The sequence below is a fragment of the Lottia gigantea genome (genome assembly GCF_000327385.1).
Source record: "Lottia gigantea unplaced genomic scaffold LOTGIsca_60, whole genome shotgun sequence".
In the NCBI taxonomy this organism is placed as follows: Eukaryota; Metazoa; Mollusca; class Gastropoda; family Lottiidae; genus Lottia; species Lottia gigantea.
The window spans coordinates 208546-231873 of NW_008710050.1; the positions used below are offsets into that span (position 1 = coordinate 208546).

The 23328-nt window shown below is 34.0% G+C and overlaps 3 protein-coding genes across 3 annotated transcripts; 1 reads left to right on the forward strand and 2 right to left on the reverse strand.

The window, feature by feature from the left end:
* Positions 1 to 8242: 8242 nt before the first annotated feature.
* On the reverse strand, positions 8243 to 8404 carry LOTGIDRAFT_128133 (hypothetical protein; the record flags this gene model as incomplete). The annotated part of the gene is made up of 1 exon (XM_009064071.1): positions 8243 to 8404. A coding segment is annotated over one exon (162 nt), but the record flags the coding sequence as incomplete, so codon positions are not given.
* Positions 8405 to 9171: 767 nt separating this feature from the next.
* On the reverse strand, positions 9172 to 11915 carry LOTGIDRAFT_166647 (hypothetical protein; the record flags this gene model as incomplete). The annotated part of the gene is made up of 6 exons (XM_009064072.1): positions 9172 to 9324; positions 9571 to 9762; positions 10061 to 10175; positions 10775 to 10989; positions 11335 to 11480; positions 11717 to 11915. 6 exons carry the CDS (start codon positions 11913 to 11915, stop codon positions 9172 to 9174), a joined length of 1020 nt encoding a protein of 339 aa, XP_009062320.1.
* A 7321-nt stretch (positions 11916 to 19236) lies between these two features.
* On the forward strand, positions 19237 to 22932 carry LOTGIDRAFT_220177 (hypothetical protein; the record flags this gene model as incomplete). Its single annotated transcript, XM_009064073.1, has 6 exons — positions 19237 to 19390; positions 20024 to 20102; positions 20779 to 20873; positions 21362 to 21552; positions 21944 to 22156; positions 22766 to 22932. Exons 1-6 carry the CDS (start codon positions 19314 to 19316, stop codon positions 22930 to 22932), a joined length of 822 nt encoding a protein of 273 aa, XP_009062321.1. The 5' UTR covers positions 19237 to 19313.
* Between the last annotated feature and the right edge of the window lie 396 nt (positions 22933 to 23328).

A 23328-nucleotide genomic window follows, 5' to 3' on the forward strand; every position in this document is an offset into this window, starting at 1 on the left:
TTTTTTTTGGTTTAAAAATTAGGCTTTTTGGCCGGGCCCCCCCCCCCCCCCCCCCCCCTCCCTTCCAGTCACTAACTTGTAAAGAGATTTTCTAAAATTTATGTGTATCGGAGACACTGATAGCATCAATTTGTATCATTGCAACTTTCATTCAAACGTCAGTGGTTCCTGCGAAGGCCTTATGAATAAAATAGATTCTATCAGTGTCTCCGATACACATAAAAATTTTTTAAAAAACCTCATCACAATCCCTTTAAGATTCGATATAACTCATTTGATATCATTTCAATTATTTTACCAAAAACCATAAATCGGTACAAATCACGTTATTGCTGATTTATTCATAGTGGTTTTCTTTCCAATTTACATCTTTTTATCGTTTAGGTGCTGGTCATTGTCGTATAAACCAAAGAAAAAAAACAAGAAATAATTATTTTTCACTCGTATAACAACTTAGAATCCTTTCTTCCTTGGCCAAACTTCTTGGTAATGATTTTACAAGGATAACAACTTAGGTTCACAAATGATCCTGTCTTCCAGCTGGTCTTTTGCTAAACTTCTTGGTAATGATTTTACAAGGATAACAACTAAGGTTCACAAAAGATCCTGTCTTCCAGCTGGTCCTTTGCTAAACTTCTTGGTAATGATTTTACAAGGATAACAACTAAGGTTCACAAAGGATCCCGTCTTGCAGATGGTCCTTGGCCAAACTTCTTGGTAATGATTTTACAAGGATAACAACTTAGGTTCACAAAGGATCCTGTCTTCCAGCTGGTCCTTTGCTAAACTTCTTGGTAATGATTTTACAAGGATAACAACTAAGGTTCAGAAAAGATCCTGTCTTCCAGCTGGTCCTTTGCTAAACTTCTTGGTAATGATTTTACAAGGATAAAAACTTAGGTTCACGAAGGATCCTGTCTTGCAGATGGTCCTTGGCCAAACTTCTTGGTAATGATTTTACAAGGATAACAACTTAGGTTCACGAAGGATCCTGTCTTGCAGATGGTCCTTGGCCAAACTTCTTGGTAATGATTTTACAAGGATAACAACTTAGGTTCACGAAGGATCCTATCTTGCAGATGGTCCTTGGCCAAACTTCTTGGTAATGATTTTACAAGGATAACAACTTAGATCCACGAAGGATCCTTTCTACCAGCTGGTCCTTGGTCATACCTCTTGACATTGATCTTTCTCGAATTATCCGTATCCAGCTAGGTCGACTGTTATCACATCCTCAGCAAATCGAAGAGACGTAAGAGTAAACGTGCGAAAAATGAAATTCGGTGTCTGAAGCTGTACACGTTACTCCATATCGAGATATTTATTGTATCGTTACCCAATACCTCGTTGGTTCACACCTTTATCAAGGATGTAGGTCGGGATATATTAGTTTAAAACTCGGTGTTATCAGATGATACTGATGCTTGTCAGCTGATAAGGCAAATATTAAGATCATTATGTCTGTCTAATTCACCTTTCTTCGATTTCTAATTTCCATTCTTTCATAAAAAACAAAACAGAGTTTTTAATCTTAAAGATTTTTCTATATTTCAACTTGCTCGTATACAATCATAATAATAATAATAATAATAATTACATTTTGTGATGAGGGTCCAGTCTTTGAACGACGGGGGTAGGGCGTGGGGCGTGACGTGGAGGTTGGGTGGTGAAAACATTACAGATAGACAGAAATGATGATGGACCGTCAAAATGAAAAGTTTAAAGGGACATTCCGCTTGTTTTGTAAAATATTTTCATTATCGAAACGTCGTGAATTATACCTGAATATTTCTACAGTATGCTATTTATATCTATGTATTTACTTGATTAAACTGAATTTATTTTAAAAAGGGTTAATTCAAAACAGAGAGTATCGGTGATTGGCTTTATAATGGCTCGTTTTAGTTGAAATCTTTATAAAACGTAAGAGACATATTTCTCTACAATTAGGCGTTTATTTTACTCAATCCGTACAGTAGTTTTATAACAGCTTCCAAAAAGCATAAAAGTTAAAACTTTCAGATACGTTATGGGATACATTTCTATAGATTTTGTTTTAAGGTTTTCACAAACTTGAGCAACAAAAAAATCGACCTACAAAAAAAACCGGAATGTCCCTTTAAGTAACGATAAAATGGTATGAACAATCTTCTCAGAATAAAACAAAATGAAAAGAATAATAAAAGTGCAGAACAACTAAGTGTTTTTTACTGATAGAGAACCGTCACGAGACCTATCATATTGTGTTATAACTATAAAACAGAATCTCTCTATAATCCAATAAATCCATAACACTAAGTAATAAGGTAAGTCTATCAAAATATCTGAAGTATGCCCAAATTTTAAACCTAAGCCTAAAAATTCATCCTTATTTTTTTGTATTCACAAAACCCAAAATAATTTTTGATTGATAAGAGAATGATTATGAATGAGATTAATGTAAAAATAAAAATAAAAATTTCAAAATGTCATGACTCAAATAAATAATATTATACAATTTAATTTTTTATTTTTTTAATTAAAACGGAAAAAAGGAAAAGAAAACTCTAACATTCAGCAACAATAAAACGGACTTAACTTTACCCATTTTAAAAATTATTTCTTCATTTTGCAAAAAATATTACATTCTAGGCTATTAATCACCAGTTTATCAAATATTGAATTTAATAAAGTAAGAAAGTCTTATTTTAGATTCTCATTGCTTTCTATCTACCCTACTTTCTCAGCAGTGGACCTTCACAAACACGTGGTTCAGGTTCATAATTATCTCATGAGTATTGCAAAGACAAAACTGGAAAAATTGGAAGTAAAAAAGAAAAAAACACCCCTAATTTTACAGATGAACTCTCCTTAGAAATTTAAACTATGAGATTGATTGAAAATATGCACGTGTGGAAGAGTTCATGAAATTTCAGAGGGGTGTCATACATAATATTGGTTGACTATTCCCAGCTTTGTTGGAAGATGATGTTTGTCATGAAAGTGGTAGAAATGGAGTTTGAAAGACAAGTCTTTGGTTTCTTTATTAAGAGTTATTGCCCTTTGATATATGTTTTGAAAACTTGTGATGTTTAAATGACTTTGGCCAATTTCATAAATGAATTAAGCCTATGTAAGTTGAGTTCAGACAACAACAAAATACAAGGGAATATATTATAGTATAACACACTTCTTTAATAAGAAAGCATATAATGTTTCTACACAATTTACACGTGTGTTTTGAAATGTTATGTATTTTGTTATTAAAGAAGTGCGTTATACCATAATATATTCCCTCGTGTTTTTATTATATGTGTTCTCTCCGCTTCTAAATGTCGTTGAATTTTAAAACATAAAACATTCTATATAGCACTCACAATTATACAAACAAACAAACAAACAAACATATACCATATATTCTTTAAGAAAACTGTTGAATATTCGGTACTCCAGTCTCCATACTAATAGAACGTGCCATTCTAGGGTCTGTTCGTGGTTTTGGTACCATAGATTCTATGTCTGTACCTAGAGTATTTTTAACATTAGAAGCACTATCACTGGTGTTTTTTTGAACACGTCGCATCCTGGGGTCTTGATAAATTGGGGATTTTTCGTCTGTACTAGTTTTCCGCGACATTCGAGGATCTATTATTTGGGGTTTAGGAACCTCCGAACTCAGATTGCGTGCCATTCGAGGGTCTGTGATGGATGCTTTGACTTGTTCCTCTATACTAGACTTCCGAGACATTCGTGGATCAAATGCTTTCGGAATTTTGTCTTCAACGCTCACATTCCGCGATAAACGTGGATCCACAAATTTGGGTTTTTCATCCTCATTGCTAATATTGCGTAACATTCTGGGGTCTGATCTGCTTCGTGGATCCATCGCTGGCGGTTTCTGGTCCTCTACACTAGTCCGAGATATTCGCGTATCCACGGCTTTGTTTATATCCAAATTAATAGTACCGTCTAAATTTAGATTTAAGTCTGGAAGTTGAATTCTGTCCACTTTTTTTTCCGTTGGAATAGTCGGTGTTGGCAACGAAGTTTTACGAGCAAGTCTTGCACAGTATTTTTGTACACGAGGATCGTTTTGGTAGCGACTGTCTATAGGATCTATAGACTTAGGAATCGTATCGTAAGGTTTGTCCACTTCTAAGGTAAATGTTTTGATTCTATAAATCATATTGGTTAAGATACAGTGAGTCACAGGGACTTGTTGATCGGGTCTACTGTATGATTTAGATAATGTCATTGAAGGTGAATAGAACGCAGGGGCTTGAGGTTCTGACGACTGACTCCTGAAAAAGAGAAAAGAGTGAGTTTAACAAAGTCAACTACAAACACAGGCTTGTGGGAGATCATTCAGATCACAAAACTGAGTGAAAAAATTAAATAAAATTCAATTATATAACTATTCATTAGACGTTGTAAGTCACTTTCTGAGATATTATTGTTAGCAGCTTTTCAAAGTATCATCACATACGTTAGCCTTTTCTATAATAACAGGCATCACAGATGTCTGACAGAAATGAAGACATGAACAGTCCTGATACACATAGAGCTAGAAAACCTCATTCACTCTCATTTCATTAAACTACTAAGATAAATAACTATACAACAGAATCCCTGTCAAATCTGATGTTGTATTATATATATAAATATAACATACCTGGTATCTGATGTTGTATTATATATATAAATATAACATACCTGGTATCTGATGTTGTATTATGTAGTGTTTTATCTTTAACATTAGATATCATCTCCATTATATCAATTGTAGGTTTTTTATTTAACGTTGACGACTTCTCCTGAATATAACATAGTCAAATTATAAAACAAGGGTAAACTGAAGGCTACAGAGGAATATAGTTTGGGAACCAATAAGGAAATTATTGAAATATTATCACTATGAACCATTCCAATGTCTGTGAAATGTTAACTAATAACCAGTATTCTGTGTTTTTATATCTATAAATTTTATAATGTTATCCATGCAGGGAAATGAGATGAACTCTATCTACACTACTTTTAAAGTTGTTGATTCTTTTAGAATGGTGTAAATTGATGCTATCATTGTCTCTTTACAATCATTTTAAGATGTTTAAATATGTATCAATATGTATATAACTATAGATTAGTAACTTCTGATATTACAGTGAAGTTAACATGGTGTTGTGTTTATTTATTTAGCTATTATTTCTAGATTATATAGGCCCGAATACCAAATACGTCAGTTTCAAGAGGTTTTAGTGTAAGTTTATATATACCTCGGTATTAATGGTTAATTTCTGATCATCATTATCTTCATCACTAGAATACCAATTATCATCTGAAACATAATCATTGTTAATATATTTAAATTATTCACACGAATATATCAACAACCCATTCATTCATTCATCATGATACATAAATTATTCAACAAACCATACGACAATTTGAGTCTTCAAATCCTTGTGTGCTGAATTTTCCACATTTGAATGTTGAAATGACAACTCATCTTTTCTCGAGACTTTACCATGTGTAGAAAAGATATATATTGAAAAAGAAAGTGAAATTGCTAGTTTGAGATATTTTTGAAGGAATTATGCAATTCATTTCTTTTTTAGTTCTAAGACTGTTTACAAATATTCAAGACTCAAATCAACCTCAGAATCAATCAAACTACCCCTTTTATTGAGACACAGAAAATTTGATGAAAAAATGGATTGGGGTAAATTTATTTCCAAGCTCTTACCTTTACTAAATTCAAATTTCGGCCCAAAATTCATCTCAGGTTGTGGTGCCGGCGTTGGTTTTTCATCATCAGTCGACGGTCTTCGTTCATCAACACCAGAATGGTGACCTTCATCATCAGAGATAGATTTACAGACGGAGCTAGGGTAGGACTGTGGGGGTGATTTTATATCATTTCTAGCAGCTTGTCTCATACGAGCCCGAGGGTCTATTGGTTTATTCTGAGGGGGTGAAGACATTCTCTCCATGATTTCATGTCTCTCCTGATGGTCTGGGTTAGGGAAGTTTTGAGTATTTTGTTGAAACTTCTGTGGAACATTTTGAGGAAAACTTTGAAGCACATTTTGTGGGTGATTTAGTGGAAAATTTTGTGGATGATTTTGTGGAACATTTTGCGGGTGATTTTGCCAGTTTTGATTTTGATAATCTCCAGCGTATTGTTGATCGCCTTCCATATTTTCTTGTTCCTCTTCATATTGAGACTGGTCGTACATAGCTCCCGAGTCTGGATGATTGGGCATTTGTTCTGGTAGTCCCGGTTGTCCAGTAATCTGTGTGGCAAGCAATGGAGCAGCTGTTCTCAAAATAGCACCTATCATGTTATACACTGACCCTGGGGCCACATTCTGGTTGCCACTCACATCTTGTCCTCCTTGAAAGACTGGGGGTGGCATCCTAGGTCCCATCGGACCAGGGCCACCCATATTGTTCATGGGGGGACCCATGTTGTTCATTTGACCAGGGTTCATTTGGCCCTGTCCCCCCATATTGTTCATAGGGGGTCCCATATTGTTCATTTGACCAGGGTTCATTTGGCCCTGACCCCCCATATTGTTCATTTGGCCCTGTCCCCCCATATTGTTCATTGGGGGTCCCATGTTGTTCATGGGGGGACCCATATTGTTCATAGGGGGACCAAAGTTGTTGTGGGGACCTTGTGAATCATTGTAAAATCCTGCAGGCCTGAAAATCAAAAGAAAACAAACTCTCAATACAACGTCTTACAAACTTTTTTTTTCTATAAACAATACGCTAAACCTGTAATAATGAGGGAAATTTTGCCAGGACAGCAGCATTACCCTTCTCTTTTTCAATTTCCAACTGTCCAGAGATCTTCAACATGTACAGCCTGTAGCACACGGGGTCTTGGTTTATTGTTGTCCCTTTTCAAGAAGTTCATTTACAAGTAAGATGACACAATATAACAGCTTTACACATAAATCTCCACAATAATTATCTACACTATCAGAGAGCTTTACTATGAATCTCCTGAAGAAGTTTACTTACCGTGCAGGTGAGATATTTTTCTGTGGTGATTTTGTCGGACTGTGTCCAGGTGGAAAGACTTCAATATCAAAAATAGATGGGATCTTCTTAACTTGTTCTCTTCTTTCTTTCAGTCTCTCAGCTTCTTCTAAAACATGACGTGGGGGTGATCCTACAGTGACATAAACATATAATATTGCCCATTCTAGATAAACTTACAAATTACCCTACAGCATCTTCACAATGTTAAATTATTACAAACTTTATTCCATCAATTTTAAGCATTTTGTGATAAAAGAAAGGTGACTAGTATTGTAGTTGAGGTATTAGATGCAGTTGGTAGTAACTTGACATAGTGAAGATGATCCAACACAAACCTATAACTAACCTATCAAGATGTCTAAAGATAAGAACCCAATTTGAATAAAAAATCTCATAATCAATTTTGTCGTCAGTTTTGCCATCTCAATGTATAAGTCAATTACAACAATTTATTTTGAAATGACGGCAGGGAATCAATTGCTGTAATAATATTTAGACTATTGACAGACAACATAAAACTTCCAACGAACGTGATCAATCATTTGACCTTGACACAAACGTAAACTTACCTAGTAAACTGGGCTTCTTTGGATGATAATCATCATTCAAAATCTGACATGAAATATAATACATTCATAAATAATATTACCTTTATTAGATATATAGAAGTAGTATGGTAACATTAAAACACTAAGATATATAGATATACTACCGGTTCTTCTGTATTTATTATATACTACGTTTAGAAACACATACAGTTAACGTTACATAGTAAATAACGTAAGTTGTAAACATCCGATACTTATCAAATACTTACAAACTATAAACTCGAACACATACAGGTAACAAAAACATAGTAAAATAAAAGTTACCTGTATGTGTTTCGAAACGTATTAAATAATAAAGTCAGAGAGTAACTAAGCCAAGTACTAACGATCCGAACCGCAAAACAAAACACGAAATTCAAAACAACATTTTGAGGAAACATTGGTAGCAGCTAATGAGCTTTTCATATGAGGAAGTATATCAATTATAAATGAGTAAGTATTTCATAATGAAAAGTAGTATATCAATATATCTTAGTATTTAGATCAATAACATTCATGTAACCATTGGTATACTTTATCTAAAAACAAAACAAAAACTGTAGTAGGTTTCACTTACAGAACAAGGAAAGCTTTTCATAAATGACACCCGAAACCACTCAGTCTTGCTACATACAAATTCTTGAGAAATATTTCAATATCATCAGAAAATATAAACCTACCTTGTCAAATAGTTCCTCCATTTCTTGAGTCATTGGTTCATGTGAGAATTTACAGTCATCTCCAGCGTAACATTGTTTCCCCGTGTGATAAAAACGACATGGAAATTCACGTTAACAGAAAGTTAAGGAGAAACAGATTTTAAAATTAAAGGGGTTAAAATATCAAATATAATTAAAATATTGCACGTTAATTTTTTTTTTAGTATAAAACAATTACTGAATGCTACTGTAAGAAAATTTGGTGATTTCCATTGATGACAGCCAAAAGGTTATGGTTGTCTAATTTTACTTTCTTAGTTGTCCTGCATTTTATTTATATCTTTATGTTAGTCAGTAAGTTTATTTACGTCTCTATGTTAGTCAGTAAGTTTATTTACGTCTCTATGTTAGTCAGTAAGTTTATTTACGTCTCTATGTTAGTCCGTAAGTTTATTTATATCTTTATGTTAGTCAGTAAGTTTATTTATATCTTTATGTTAGTCAGTAAGTTTATTTATATCTTTATGTCAGTAAGTTTATTTATATCTTTATGTTAGTCCGTAAGTTTATTTATATCTTTATGTTAGTCAGTAAGTTTATTTATATCTTTATGTTAGTAAGTTTATTTATATCTTTATGTTAGTCAGTAAGTTTATTTATATCTCTATGTTAGTCAGTAAGTTTATTTATATCTTTATGTTAGTCAGTAAGTTTATTTATATCTTTATGTTAGTCAGTAAGTTTATTTATATCTTTATGTTAGTCAGTAAGTTTATTTATATCTTTATGTTAGTCAGTAAGTTTATTTATATCTTTATGTTAGTCAGTAAGTTTATTTATATCTTTATGTTAGTCAGTAAGTTTATTTATATCTTTATGTTAGTCAGTAAGTTTATTTACGTCTCTATGTTAGTCAGTATTTTTTCTAATAAAAGGATATCATGTAAGAAAACACAGTTATCTCTATTACAAGCACCTGCTAAATAATATTTACAGACATCTAACTTCTTTTCAGGTTGAAAATCATGGTTAAATTGACAACTAGATCCCTGTAAATATACAGAACATCATACAATTACAGATAACTTCAAAAACTTTCATCATCTTTCACTTTTATTTGGTGATGCAGGCCGACTGCAGGCTCTATTCTAATATAGGAAACTATGGTTTTAACATGGAAATAACACAAGAATGTGGTTTTTAAGATTTTTGTTTGTTTTTTAAAGAAATTGAAGAACTAATCTTAATATGCAAATTTGAAAAAACAAATTTGGTGAAAAAGAAAGACAACTGACCTTTTGGCATTTTCCTTCTTTAAAGAATTTACATTGTGGTCGTTCTGAACGTGGTAAATCATTGAGTGGTACTTTCTTTTCTCTTTCAACACGATCACCACGATCTCTTTCACGATGTCGTGGTCCATCCTGTTGTCTCTGTTTATATTTCTTCTTTGATCTTTTCTCTCTGTGTTCTCTTTTATCATTTTCCTGAAATAATGACAGACAAAAATAATCATCTGTGTAAGACCTTGTGGCTGTGATTATGAATTGACTCAGCTGCTTCAAACTTGTATATTTATTGAATATATTCAAATATATCTGAAGGAGGGGGTCTTAAATCCTGTTATGCTGTTTTTATTGTTTTAATTCAAAAGTCTAATGATGGACATTTGAACAAAAATATCCTGCGAAATATCTGGCATTATAATAACAGTAGTGTCATTAACAATTTCAAATAAACCAGGTTGTCTACGAATATAAATATAAATAATTAAAGGGAACTTACTCCTACATCATGTTGTCTTTCTTGTTGTCTCTCTTGTTGTCTTTCTTGAGCCGTGATACTGACATCCATAAACTCATCTTGTACCAGACCTAACATACTCGTAGCTTCACCATTTCTATACAATAAACATACAGAATTATTACATCCAATATGATAATGTGCTATCATAAACCATCATTAAAAATCTTCAAAAAGTGTCATGGCCCTATTGATGGCATTGTAGTTCAGTTATTATTCACACAAATTAATTAATTCTTTACAGAGTTACAAAGAGGTTTTTTAGTCCTTTTGCATTATTGAGTACAATTCTATCTAGGATTCAAACCCACTGTACATAATGCCTTGCAGACAACAAACTCCTTTTTAACTCTAGAAATTGAATATCAAGCATTCAAATAATGTTCCACTGAACGACTTTATCCACATCAGCCACTCTGAACATATTAGTCACTCTGAACATATCAGCCACTCTGAACATATCAGCCACTCTGAACATATTAGCCACTCTGAACATATTAGTCACTCTGAACATATCAGCCACTCTGAACATATTAGTCACTCTGAACATATTAGTCACTCTGAACATATTAGTCACTCTGAACTCATCATTCATAGGATGAAACTGTGATAAAAATCCGAAAACATCATCTCAACCTCAATGAACCCAGTATTACAGACATCTTTGATAAGAAATTGTTAAATAGAGTTATCTACCTTTCACCATCTTCATCAGACGGACTATCATATAAACCAGGTGGACTATCATACGGACTGTCGTACACTTCATGATTGGGTGAACGACTATCACCCCGGTTTCTATGACGTTTGTTAGACTTGTGACCACCAACATGATGTTTCTCACCCAACCACTGCATGTCTCCATCTTCATTGATCCTGTCATGGTCTACATATCTCTTCTTTTTACCATGCTGAATAAAACAAAGCAAGTTGAAAATCTGGTGTTATCTTTACCTATTAGAGCAAGGATTCTCAACTGGCAGCGAGCTTAATTGCGTGCAACGGAATTAGAAAAAGAAAAATTTTTCTGCCACATTGGTTTTCTTGTATGGAGAGTTGAGAAAAAAAAAGAATCACGAGATCTTGATTCAGGGTCTACCAACTACAACAAGTACATTTCACAGTCAACAGCATATTAGAACGAGCATAGCGTCTGGTGCGGCTGGTGAGGGTGGGGGCTTAGCTAAGGTCTGTGGCACTTGAGCTTATTTACTCGAGGAACCCTGTTATAGAGAAAAGAAATTCAGTGTACTCACCTTTCTCGAGTCATTTTCATCCTCTTTGTCTCGTCTTCTTTTACGTTTCTTTTTCTCACGATTTGAATTCTTGGGTTGTTTATGAACACGTTGTTCTCGGTTGTTTTCTTGATCTACATTCTCTTCAGGTTTATTATTAACCGAACCTAAAAATTCAAAATTGTTATATTATAAAATAAAATCATTAAGTCCGTGCAATATTTTTGTCAACTTTTCAGGAGAGCAAAAAATTCTCTACAAATCACATATTTGTGAAATGAAAGAAAAATTCAATTCTGAGCTTGTTGTGGTTAGAGAGTAATGTAAAAAATCTCAATGAAAAATAAAGCCATTAAATAATTGCCAGAATGGTTTTATATAATAGATAACTCAATAAGTATACCTAAATTAATAGTAAATTTATTAGGATCAGAATTTGGAGGGATATCTTGAGGATCATCATCTATTTCACCATCTTCCAACTCTCCATCTTCTAAATTCTCTTCAATTATCTCCCCTTCCCCCATCTCCCGATCTTCATCACTTTTATCTGTCTCAGTTATTTGAGATTCTGTAATTTCACCTTGATCGCTAAGACTCATCTTATTTCATATTTACTTCCGTTAGATTGGCACACCTAGAATACACAGAGTGAGTGAGTGAGTGAGTGAGTGAGTGAGTGAGTGAGTGAGTGAGTGAGTGAGTGAGTGAGTGAGTGAGTGAGTGAGTGAGTGAGTGAGTGAGTGAGTGAGTGAGTGAGTGAGTGAGTGAGTGAGTGAATGAGTGAATGAATGAATGAATGAATGAATGAATGAATGAATGAATGAATGAATGAATGAATGAATGAATGAATGAATGAATGAATGAATGAATGAATGAATGAATGAATGAATAAGGTTTTATAAGAGATACTTTCCTATTGTTTCAGGGAGTTAATGAAACGGGATCTAATCTAACAGTAGTGTTCAATGAGGTAAATTAAAAATTCTCACACCTGACATGAACAAACACTACAGAACCTAACTGGGCTTATGGAGATGAACCATACCAGGTAGTGTTCCAGAATGAATGATCACAAGGAGTGAATGAATGACCTACATTTCAAATGAATGACCAGTAGATCTACTCAAGAAAACATTAGTACTGGTAATCAGAATAAAATGAAATGGCAGTTTTGCGTCACACTAATTTAAATTGGGCTAATGAAGACGAACAATGCCATGCAGTGTGCAATGAGGGAATTTTTGCCAGGACAGCAACATTAGCCTACTCTTTTTTTGATAAACAGATCTAAAAGGCACAAACGTACAAAGTAGCATTACTTTTATGTTTTAAAGATTTCAAAATAAGATTTTAGAAAGAATTCCTTTAAATAATTCATTATCCTAACTAAAACTCAAAGTCCATTTTAATCAGCCTGAATATTATAGTTGTCATGGAAATCTTTTGATTTTCATACATTTAAGATTTAACTAGACCTTTTCACAACAACAAAAATCTCTTTGTTAATTAATAATAACAGTTTTGTATATTAAAAATAATGTTGCCATGGGAAACAAGACAATTGAGAGTTATAATTATTTTAGATTGTTTACGGTATCGATTTCCTCGATCACGTCCCGATTGCCTCCCTTTGTCAGTAATATACGTCACGTGACAGGTGTCTAAATAACCGTATGGCCCCAAACTTTGATAATTTGAGGTCTAAATGTTCGATATTCAACATTTTATCAGTAAAAGCGTGTATATTAGTGTCTGCAAAATAAAATTAGTGATTAAAATTATTTTTTGGGGGTTATTTAAGAGCGAATGTACTAAATTGCCAAGTGACCTAGTTTAGAGTCAGTAATGGCGGTTGATCTAACGGGATTAGAAATGGCGTCCAGTGAAGCGTGTCGTTTGGTTGTTGTAGTTTGACCTACTTTTAGACAACAACATAGCGGCACTTTTTACAACAAAACTCTCTTTTCTCATGCAAAATTAACATGCCTTTCACTTTGTCCTACTTACTCTAATGGATTTATAATCTATTAAAAGATGAGGTTGGGATTTTTAACAAAATTCTGTTGTTTAGCACTTGAGAAAATCCATTTCATTTGCCGACTGAAGAGAAATCTGCCCTTTCTCAAGTCAGACATGAAATGGGAGTGGGGACATTTTGTTCAATATGTTAAATCCATTAGAAAGTCCAAAATGGCCACTAATATTAATTATGTGTAAAGGGCAATATATTTTACCTTCTTGGCAACGATATTTCGTTGAATTTGATGCTGCTCCAAAATCAAAATTTTGTAAGACAGAAAATTTCTTACAAAATGGCTCCTCTAAAATTGTGTTTTATATCACTGTTTAAATTGAATGATCCTCGTTGAAATGTTTTGCCGTAGATTAGAATTTCACGGCAAAAATTGTTCCCGATTATAAATTTTCGAGACCTTAAATGTTTTCCACTGAACTTGTAATGAAACAAGATTTTCTGTTGTATCGAAGTTGAAAGAAAGAAAATGATAAATTAGGCAGCACTTTGCACATTTCCTTGCTTGCAATGTTTCCTTTATCCTAAATATTTATACATAATTTGAAATCTGCAGGGTTTGCCAGATTGATCAACTGTTTGTGGGGATTTAGGAAACGTCCTAGAAGAGATATTATGGATTTCCTTCTGAAGGGCGCAACTGAAATACACGACAGACACTGCAATATGGCGTCGTGAAGAAATACGTCACGTGACGTGGAGTATAGTCGTGATTACCCAGACTCACTCTACATTGTTTATATGGTAATCGAGACTACACATTCCTACTCAATGAATCATCCAATAAAAACTGAACTCTAATAAATTAATGGCGAGAAATTTCACTGTTAACTTTTCAAGGTGTGGCATCTTCAATGTTTCCCTGTTTAAAATATCAAATTAGACCTTGGAATATTACCTCTGAACTAACTGTATTAATAAATTTCAGCTTTTGAAATAATTTCTAAGTATCACTTTCAAATGATCAGCTCTCAGGTGGAATTTGACCTAAATAATATCAGCAGGTCTATAACTGAATATACTGTAGTTTATCAGTTAAACAAAGAAAAGTATGACGCGCTCTAACTAGAACATCTGTTGCTATTTACAGCCTACTGTAAACATGCTAAAAACTCATACATTACCCTAAATGGCTTAAATAGCCTGGAAAATCAATAATAGCGAGAAATTTGAGAATGTAGACCTTTAAGCGCTAACTAGACCTACCTACAACATATAACCTCGAGCTTGCCTTGAGCCCTAAAATAGGTTTCCTACATTTGCAATGCAATTAATTTCATAATTAAGCCGATATAACCTTGAGATTTAGAAATAACACCTAATAATATATTATTTCATTTGACATTGAAATAACCAATGTCATAAATGCAGGTGCGCCATATTGGCTCATAAACGTTTTAAAAAATATATTGGAATCCAAATTTCTCACACTTTTTTCCAAATATTTGATAAAGAATTATAGAATTGTAAGGAAAATGTCTTCTTTTCTAAGATGTTCAAGGTTACATGGCTTTCAAAATGGTTTGCACATCACATTTAGATTGTTGATTTAAAATAGAACGGTACCATAACTTGATGAGGATGTTAATTATCCTGGGCTTTTTTATATCAATTACTTTTTCAAAATAACAGCACTTTTTAGACCTTGTTTCACGTTGAAAAGATTTCCTAGGTCAAGCTTCATCCACAAGCTAGCTGAGATATCTAGGTTCACGAATAAATTAGGCCTCGTCGATCGAGGATCACGCCATCTACTCGTAAATTATTAGAGCCGTCAAATTCCGTATAAGAAATTAGTAATGGTGGTGTACTTACAATTTGTTTGGCTAAAACAATCCGCGATAGAAAGTAGTCTTAATTCATTATTTACTAAATACATCAAATATTCTAAAAAATTCCTTCATTTACAATAAATTTAAAGTATTTGCTAGTTTGGGTCTAAGAATTAAAGCCAATTTTTTACAAACTCTTTTCCTCTTTCAAACTTCATTTATATTGCAGCGCCATTATTTATTTTAGCAGACGATATTTTACGTGTTCATTTTGTTAGCGAGTGTACATATACTTTATACTAGGGGAATAATACAGTCGACAATGGGGATATTTTGATAGATAGATAGATATTGTTTGCACATTGTTATTTTATGTAACATATTAGGCAGTTAGAACACACAATGGTGGTTTATAGCCTCCGGTCATTATTATACACGTATAGCTAATGGAGCCACCATGTTCATCGTTTATACCTCGCGCTACTCTTACTCGCTATTATCATAATTAATATGGCCGCGATATGAATCTTACCAAGCTAGAGCTTCTCTACGGTTGTCATGAAAAAATCAATTAATTTTGCATTTAATTGATTGATTTGTGTTATCGTCTCTTTCATTCAGAATTACAATTTTCAAATCAAAAAATACTATTATTATGAAATAACGAATACAATATTATGATACACTACTCTTGAGTTTTATTGTACACAACGTTTCTACAATTTACATTGTCATCATCAGTTTATATTCTACATCTAGGTTTTATTGTACGCAATGTTTCAACAATTTACATTGCCATCATAAGTATATATAAATCATATGATATTACTTCTAGGTTTTATTGTACACAACGTTTCTACAAATTCCACCTTAATATGATGACAATCATCGTGTACAAATCACATCCCCATGTGTCAAAACCCGTATTTGTAATACGATGGATAACATAAGATAAGATAAGGCTTATTGCATATACGCCCATTATAAAAACAGCACAATAAGGTGAAAGATGGATGACAATGTAAATTGTTGAAAGGTTTGATACAATAAAACTCAGAAGTAGTGTATCAAAACATTGTGTTCCGTTATTCAAGTGATCTTTCCATCTAAATATTGCTTAACGATTTAGAAATACTATAATATTAGAGATTAGGAATTTTAGGTGAGATTAGGTTGATTGAAGGGTTACAAGTTACTATTCAATTTAAGGCACATTAGAATATAGTTGAATATTAAGATACACGATGGCTACTCTGTATTGAAGGGTATATAGAAATAGTATGAAAAGGGATTATATGCGGTTAGAGACACTATAGAGTAATCTAATCTCCTCTACCACCTTGTCAGACATATTATCAGTTTACAAATTAAGGAAGAGAAACATAATACTATCCTTCTAAATTACCATTCTAACATAATACAAGATTAACCGAAACATAGTCATTTCATTATGGAAATGTGTTTTCTGATATTATAGGGCCCTATTCAAATGTCAGTAGTTGGATTCGATTCTAACTTTACCAGTGGCGTAGCGAGGATTTCATTGACGGGGGGTGGGGCATCTGAGCACACTGACATACTATTGCAGATATAAGAGGGCACTGGAAAATTTTCTAGTGTGGAAAGCCGGAGAATACATCAAACACGATTTTGTGGGTAGATATAGAATAAATTTTTCGTTTTTTATGGCCTGAGGGAGGGGGAGGAGGGGGCATGATCCAAAAGTTACTGCCTGAATCTACCTAGTTTGCGATATTAGCATCCACTGGAAGCGAACGTTAACTTGTCATCTACCTACAACTACCTAGTTTGCGATATCAGCACCCGCTGGAAGCGAATGTTAACTTGTCACCTACTTACAACTACCTAGTTTGCGATATCAGCATCCGCTGAAAGCGAACGTTAACTTGTCATCTACCTACAACTACCTAGTTTGCGATATCAGCATCCGTTGGAAGCGAACGTTAACTTGTCATCTATCAACAACTACCTAGTTTGCGATATCAGCACCCGCTGGAAGCGAATGTTAATTTGTCACCTACCTACAACTACCTAGTTTGCGATATCAACATCCGCTGAAAGCGAACGTTAACTTGTCATCTACCTACAACTACCTAGTTTGCGATATCAGCATCCGTTGGAAGCGAACGTTAACTTGTCATATACCTACCTCTACGTACCATTTAAACGACCACTTCCAAAATATAGAGATAATATTGAGATTAGGGTGGTTGAAAAGAAAACCTGTGACTATTGATAAGCAACAAGTCACTGTTAAACAGAAGGCACTGGCACAGGATTCAACTTGTGTTTTTACGTTAAGATAAAATGAATTAAACTCGAAGAAGAAAATCATATATAGTTATACATGGACTTAAAAATAGAACAGGATCACTCCTTACAAACAAAATGACTGATTATAATATTGAAGAAATGTTAGAAGTAATGAATAAAACGGGCTGGAGTGTTACGTCCTAGTTTTCTACAGCTATGAGAATAGATATATTTCAATCTGATTCGAACTTACTGTTACAGGCAATATACCCATTTAACCGGTCACCTTCACATTATGTACATTACACATATAGATGATATTAAATATTAAAACCGTGAGAAGGTATGGGATTTACTACACACTATTTTGTGCATCTTCGGAAAAACTATGAAATGAATGGAGTTTTACGCCCTACTTCAGAGAAGAAGTATACTGCCTAACGTAACAAATTTGCAAAGATGGTGATTTCTTACCGCGGGGGTAGCGATATAGGGATTTCCTTATTAGAAATATTATTTGTATACACACCTTGGATAGATAATTCAGGGCCCTGTGGTAGTTTATATATTATAGTTTATAGACTATTTTAAGGGGCAGTCCTTTCTGAAATGATGACTATAGACAACTGATGATTATAATATGTATCACCCTTTAACTTTAATATACGCATACGTAATGGTTGAAACAACATTGCCATATAAGGCGATATATAAATATACGTTAATTGGAGTGTATAGGGATATAAAAACAATGGGCCTGTTATCAATCAATTTATGTCAATATGGCCTCAAGCTTTGAAAACGATTATATCCACTTTATCGATTAGACTCGATCATCATGTCATAATCACTGTATATTATCTCCTTAGCGTCATAATGTTCGAAGCTATTTTATTGATTGATATACGATATATGTATAATAAATGACTAATAAATGCCAACTGTTGCTTTGGTCACGACTGATTCAACTGGTATTGATAATTAGGCTACTGACAACCTATGAACTCTGAATAATATAATGAATAAACAATGTCAGAGAACGATTATACAAGCCTATATTCTATGATGTGATCTGAAGTGTATCATTCACGGTCATGGTAGTTATAGTAACTTCAAGGTTATTTTTTTAGTTACGACGGGGGTGGAGTATCTGGCTATATACAATATACTTCTATATTTTTCAAAGTTTCGGTGGTGAGGCCCAAACAACAAATGAATATGTCTGCACGTTTCTTTTACATGTCTAAACGTTTCTTGGCATTTGGGGTAGCTTATATATGAGACCATGTGTAACCTACTTTATCCTGGGACTGTCCCGATTTCCCCGTCGGTGATGTAGTGACAGTCGTTCGGATGGGACAATAAACCGAGGCCCCCATGTGCTACATGCTGTGCACGCTAAGGATCCCTCGACAGTTGGAAATCGAAAAAACAGAAGGCTAATGCCACTTTATTTCCTGGCAAAATTTGCCTCATTGTACCCTGCATGGCGTTGCCTGTCTTCATTAAGGCACATGGTGCAGAAAAGTAGGATGTAAAACACATCACATTTCATTGAGACTGAGACCCCCAACTCTAAAATTTCAAATCGGGAGACTTACCATACCACACCCGCCCCCGAGGTTCCCTCTTATCCCTTTGATCCCCAAACCATTTCACAATTCTGTTATTCATTTACTCTTTTGAAAATATCGAACAGTTTAATGTAAACGACAGGGTGGGGGAAAAAATTTTGTCCATTGATTTCAATGATGTACAGAATCATTGATTTCCTACTTTGTCTGGTTCAAGGGAGACAACTCTATTTAATAATATTTTATTATTTCCGGTTGAAACTAAGGTAAACAATGTAAATTGAACACACCCAAAATACCTGTCTGAGGTGAAAATAACATTTTAAAAGGTGAAAATTTAACAAAATGGGGGATAGACAGTATCATCTCAAGTTTGACTCTTCCAAGGCGGCTGGAGTGGACGCCTATCTTGAATATAAAAGGTGAGAATGAGACAAATTTATATAAAAAACAACAACAAAACAGACGATATAGAATTCATAAACATAGAACAAAGAATGGCCTTGATTTCATAAAAGTTACAATCACGGCCAGTGGCGGCGTCAACCTCCTGCTCCTGGAGTCAAATGCCTGTCCTGTACCACAAAGGGGGCGGCTCTAGCTACAGCCACTGACTACTACTGTCCAGTCAAATTCTAGCTCTAGGCTAGGGCTTAGCCCTAGATAATCCATATCAAGGCATTATGGCATAGGCAGGTTTTAGTATATAGGATGTTTAACTTTAATGCATCTTGTTAGGGTGAACCTTTATTAACACAGTAGTTAGTGTCTATTAGCAGTTCTGTGCCTGGGTGTGATCAGTGTCTTATGGCTCTCAACCTACATGTTATTATAATCAATTATTTCATGGACGACCAATTATTATTAAGGAATTCGAAGAGACAAAAATTATATTAGTTTCAATTTTTTTGGGTAATGATTCCTTGGACCCCTGGGTATGTCCAACCTTTCAGTCTGTCCCAACTCAGACTCAAGCAAAGCTTCTAATCATCCCAATAGTATCAAATCCTGATACTGTAGGATGGGATGTAAAACTCTATTATATTGTCTTGTAGAATAGTAGGTGATGATGATGGAGGTGTTTTGTTTACACCAGACCAATATGAAGACTACAAGAAAAAAGTTCTACCAATGGTAATTTTCTAGAGTTATTTCCCTTGATTAGTGTTTTACCTTATTTGGTGTAGAAAATGATTTGTACCCAGAGGTTGATAGACTGATGATAAACTATTATGAACCGCATCTTATACATAGGCATACAGAAGGTGAACAATAAAGCCATGATGTTAACATTTCTGTTGAGGTCTCTCATTGGCTGTATTTGTTTGTGTACAATCCAATCAAATCTCTGCATTCTGTGCTTCATAATAGCTTGACATTGTGAAGATGCAGTCCTTTTGCTCTTTTTTGTTGGAGGTGCAGCAGATTGTTTAATTGTCATTTGACCCATGGAAAAGCATCATCTTCACAATGTCAAGTAATTACAAACTGCATCTTATACCTTGACTACAATAGCCACCTTTTTGTATCATTGAAGTTTGTAAGTAGCAAACTGAAGTTCAAAATAGCATGACATTGTGAAGATATTAGCACATAGAGGTGAGTTGTCATAATTGACAAAACTACTTGGTGCTTCCATAGTTTTTAAAAATCATTATAATCCAGCAATCTATTCAAGTTTATATGGTTAAGGCCTACTGATACCATTCTAAATACTGTCTGTAGCACCTTAATTCTGCTCTGTGTCAAAGTAGAAACCAAAAAGGTTATTATTTATTAGAAAGAAATCCTTATTCTATCTATATTACAGCGAATGAAAAATAGACTATTTACAAGTTGGAGTTCTCCAACTGGAATGGATTGTAAACTGATTGGTCCAGAAACTAACTGTTTCTGTAAACACAGGTAAAATAAGGTAGCCATAATCTTTCTGCAAAAATTGAAAAAAATAGCTTCATATGAGGCTGGTATAAGGTTTTATAAGAGATACTCTCTTATAGAAGCACTGGCCTAGGTCACAAGTAGGCACTCTGGATTTCAGCATTTGAATACATCAATTTGATTTACTTCTGGAGAAATTTACAAGATAAACAAATAATTCAGAAATGCTGGGTCTATCACCAGTCAAACATCCCATATCAATTGAGAGTGATTGCCCTTGCTTTACTGGTATTCACAAGTTTCTTGCATATGTTCATATTTATAGAATATACAAAATTACTTCTTCCAAGCGTGTTCATTGGCCAGTTTGAAAGTCATGTGACATCATGAATATTTATTATCTCTGTCCGTGATATTCTACAAGGTTTACCAGCAGGTGTATGTAATACTTGTGGGCTTGTTGGCAATGTTTATTATCCATTCTTGTTAAATAACTGTTTATATTTCTGTAGATACAAGCAACATAAAACAGATTTTGAGAAGATACCGTCCACTAGACCTATATTACTACCTTGTAAGGTTAAAGGTTGTAAATGTAGTTCTTATCATTATGTACCATTAAACGGGGGACAGTCTATCAGATGTACGTGTAAACATCCGGCAGATGAACATTCAGAAGTTCCTCCTTTTGTCTGTAAAAAAGGTAAGTTATTTTCAAATTTCTGCAAAATTAGAAGCAGGTGTTTTAAATTTTGAAAATGACCTTTTTTGTCAATATTCCTGAAGATGAAAGTGCATCTTTTTCCCTGAAACAAAAAAATAATTGAGGATGCTCTTAAGGAAGGTGTTATTATTAAATAATGTCCCTGATGAAGAACATAATGAAAAGAATCTTCATTCATTTTGTCTGTTATGAAATAGAGATGTTTGTCTTGCTAGACTTTAATCCAATTTTGAAAAGTGACGTCTTAATATGGTAAGAAAGCTACAGATGTCTGACTGAAATTTAGAATAGTGTAAATAGAAGCTAAAAGTGTACCTGATATAAATGTTTACAAACCTCTTTATAATTAGTTTCCTGTGTTTGTTTTCAGCCGCCTGTATGAAATGTATAGGGTTTAAAAGTTCGTTTACATGTGGTTGTGCTGCACCATTCTCTGAACACACTATGGTGGTAGAAACAGTTGATGAAAGAGTTGAAAGAGGTCATCCTATTGGACAAGCTACACCTTATGCTGCTATGGGAGGAATAACTGGTTTCTCTTCATTGGCTGAAGGTTATCAGAGATTAGACCCCAGTGGTAGAGGTACGTTCCTGTTTAATCTTCATGTTTTCTTCTGATGACCTTTTTTTAAGAATTAAATGTTGATCTCAAAAGCATTATTGGTGTGTAAACATAATTGATCAGGTGACCAACTGAATAAATGACCAAGTCTGTTGCGTAACAGGTTTTTAGAAGGAAGTGATAGTAGAAATGAAAATATTCATCAGAGTTGAAAACTCATTTACTTATGTATTGATGGGATCACGGATGATTTCTCTTAACTTTAATGGTTTTTATTAATCAGAGAAACTGACAGAAAAAGGATTTAAAAGCCTGATCACCTGGGAAGGGTAAAAGAGATGTGACCCAGGACCCTACGAGAAAGGGACCTCTAATGCATATAGTATTGTAGCAATTCCTAAAAAACCACATGTTCTTAAGCTTGTTACCAGACTTGACTTTGGATGAATGATAATGACAATTAGAGAATGTTGAACAAGTTGAACATTTTAACGTTTTATTACCGTACAGTATCTGCCAATTAAATCCTTGTGTTCTGTCCTCCAAGACAATGGTAACCCTCCCCTTCACCTCCCTATTCTATTAAGAACATCATATATTGTTTTAAACTAAATTTATGTTTTTGTTTAGGTGCACCATCAGAAGAGTTTTTAAACCAAGCTATCACCTCAGCTGATAATCCATTCCTCAGAGCTAATGTCCATTCTATTAAAGCATCACAGATGGCCAGGGGACAGAATCCAAACCAAGGTAAAAGGATTTCAACCTGCATCAACAGACCATGCTTACTCTTTTAGAAACACCTGCTGGTACTTCTCTTTGTAGGAATCCAATACTATAATATCTTTACTGTTGATTTTGCCATACTTTGGATGAGATTTTGTTTTACGGAATTGTCTTGCGTGTACAGATTTTATTATCTTATATACATTCTTGTATGACCATGGCAACGTCAGCTTTCCGAGGGGGAACTATGATTTAATGGGGGGACAGCTGTCAAGTTTGGATTCAAAATGTTGAAGCTCTGTGGAAGCTCTCATGGAATGTCTGAAGGGTTCTTTCCAAGAAAATTTATGAAAATAGATTTGATGCATTTTGACACATTGGGCCATAGAGGTATAAAAATCATATTATATGTTAAATACCCCCATCTTTATCTTCTTTCCAGCTCTTACTTTTAATCTGTTCTATTT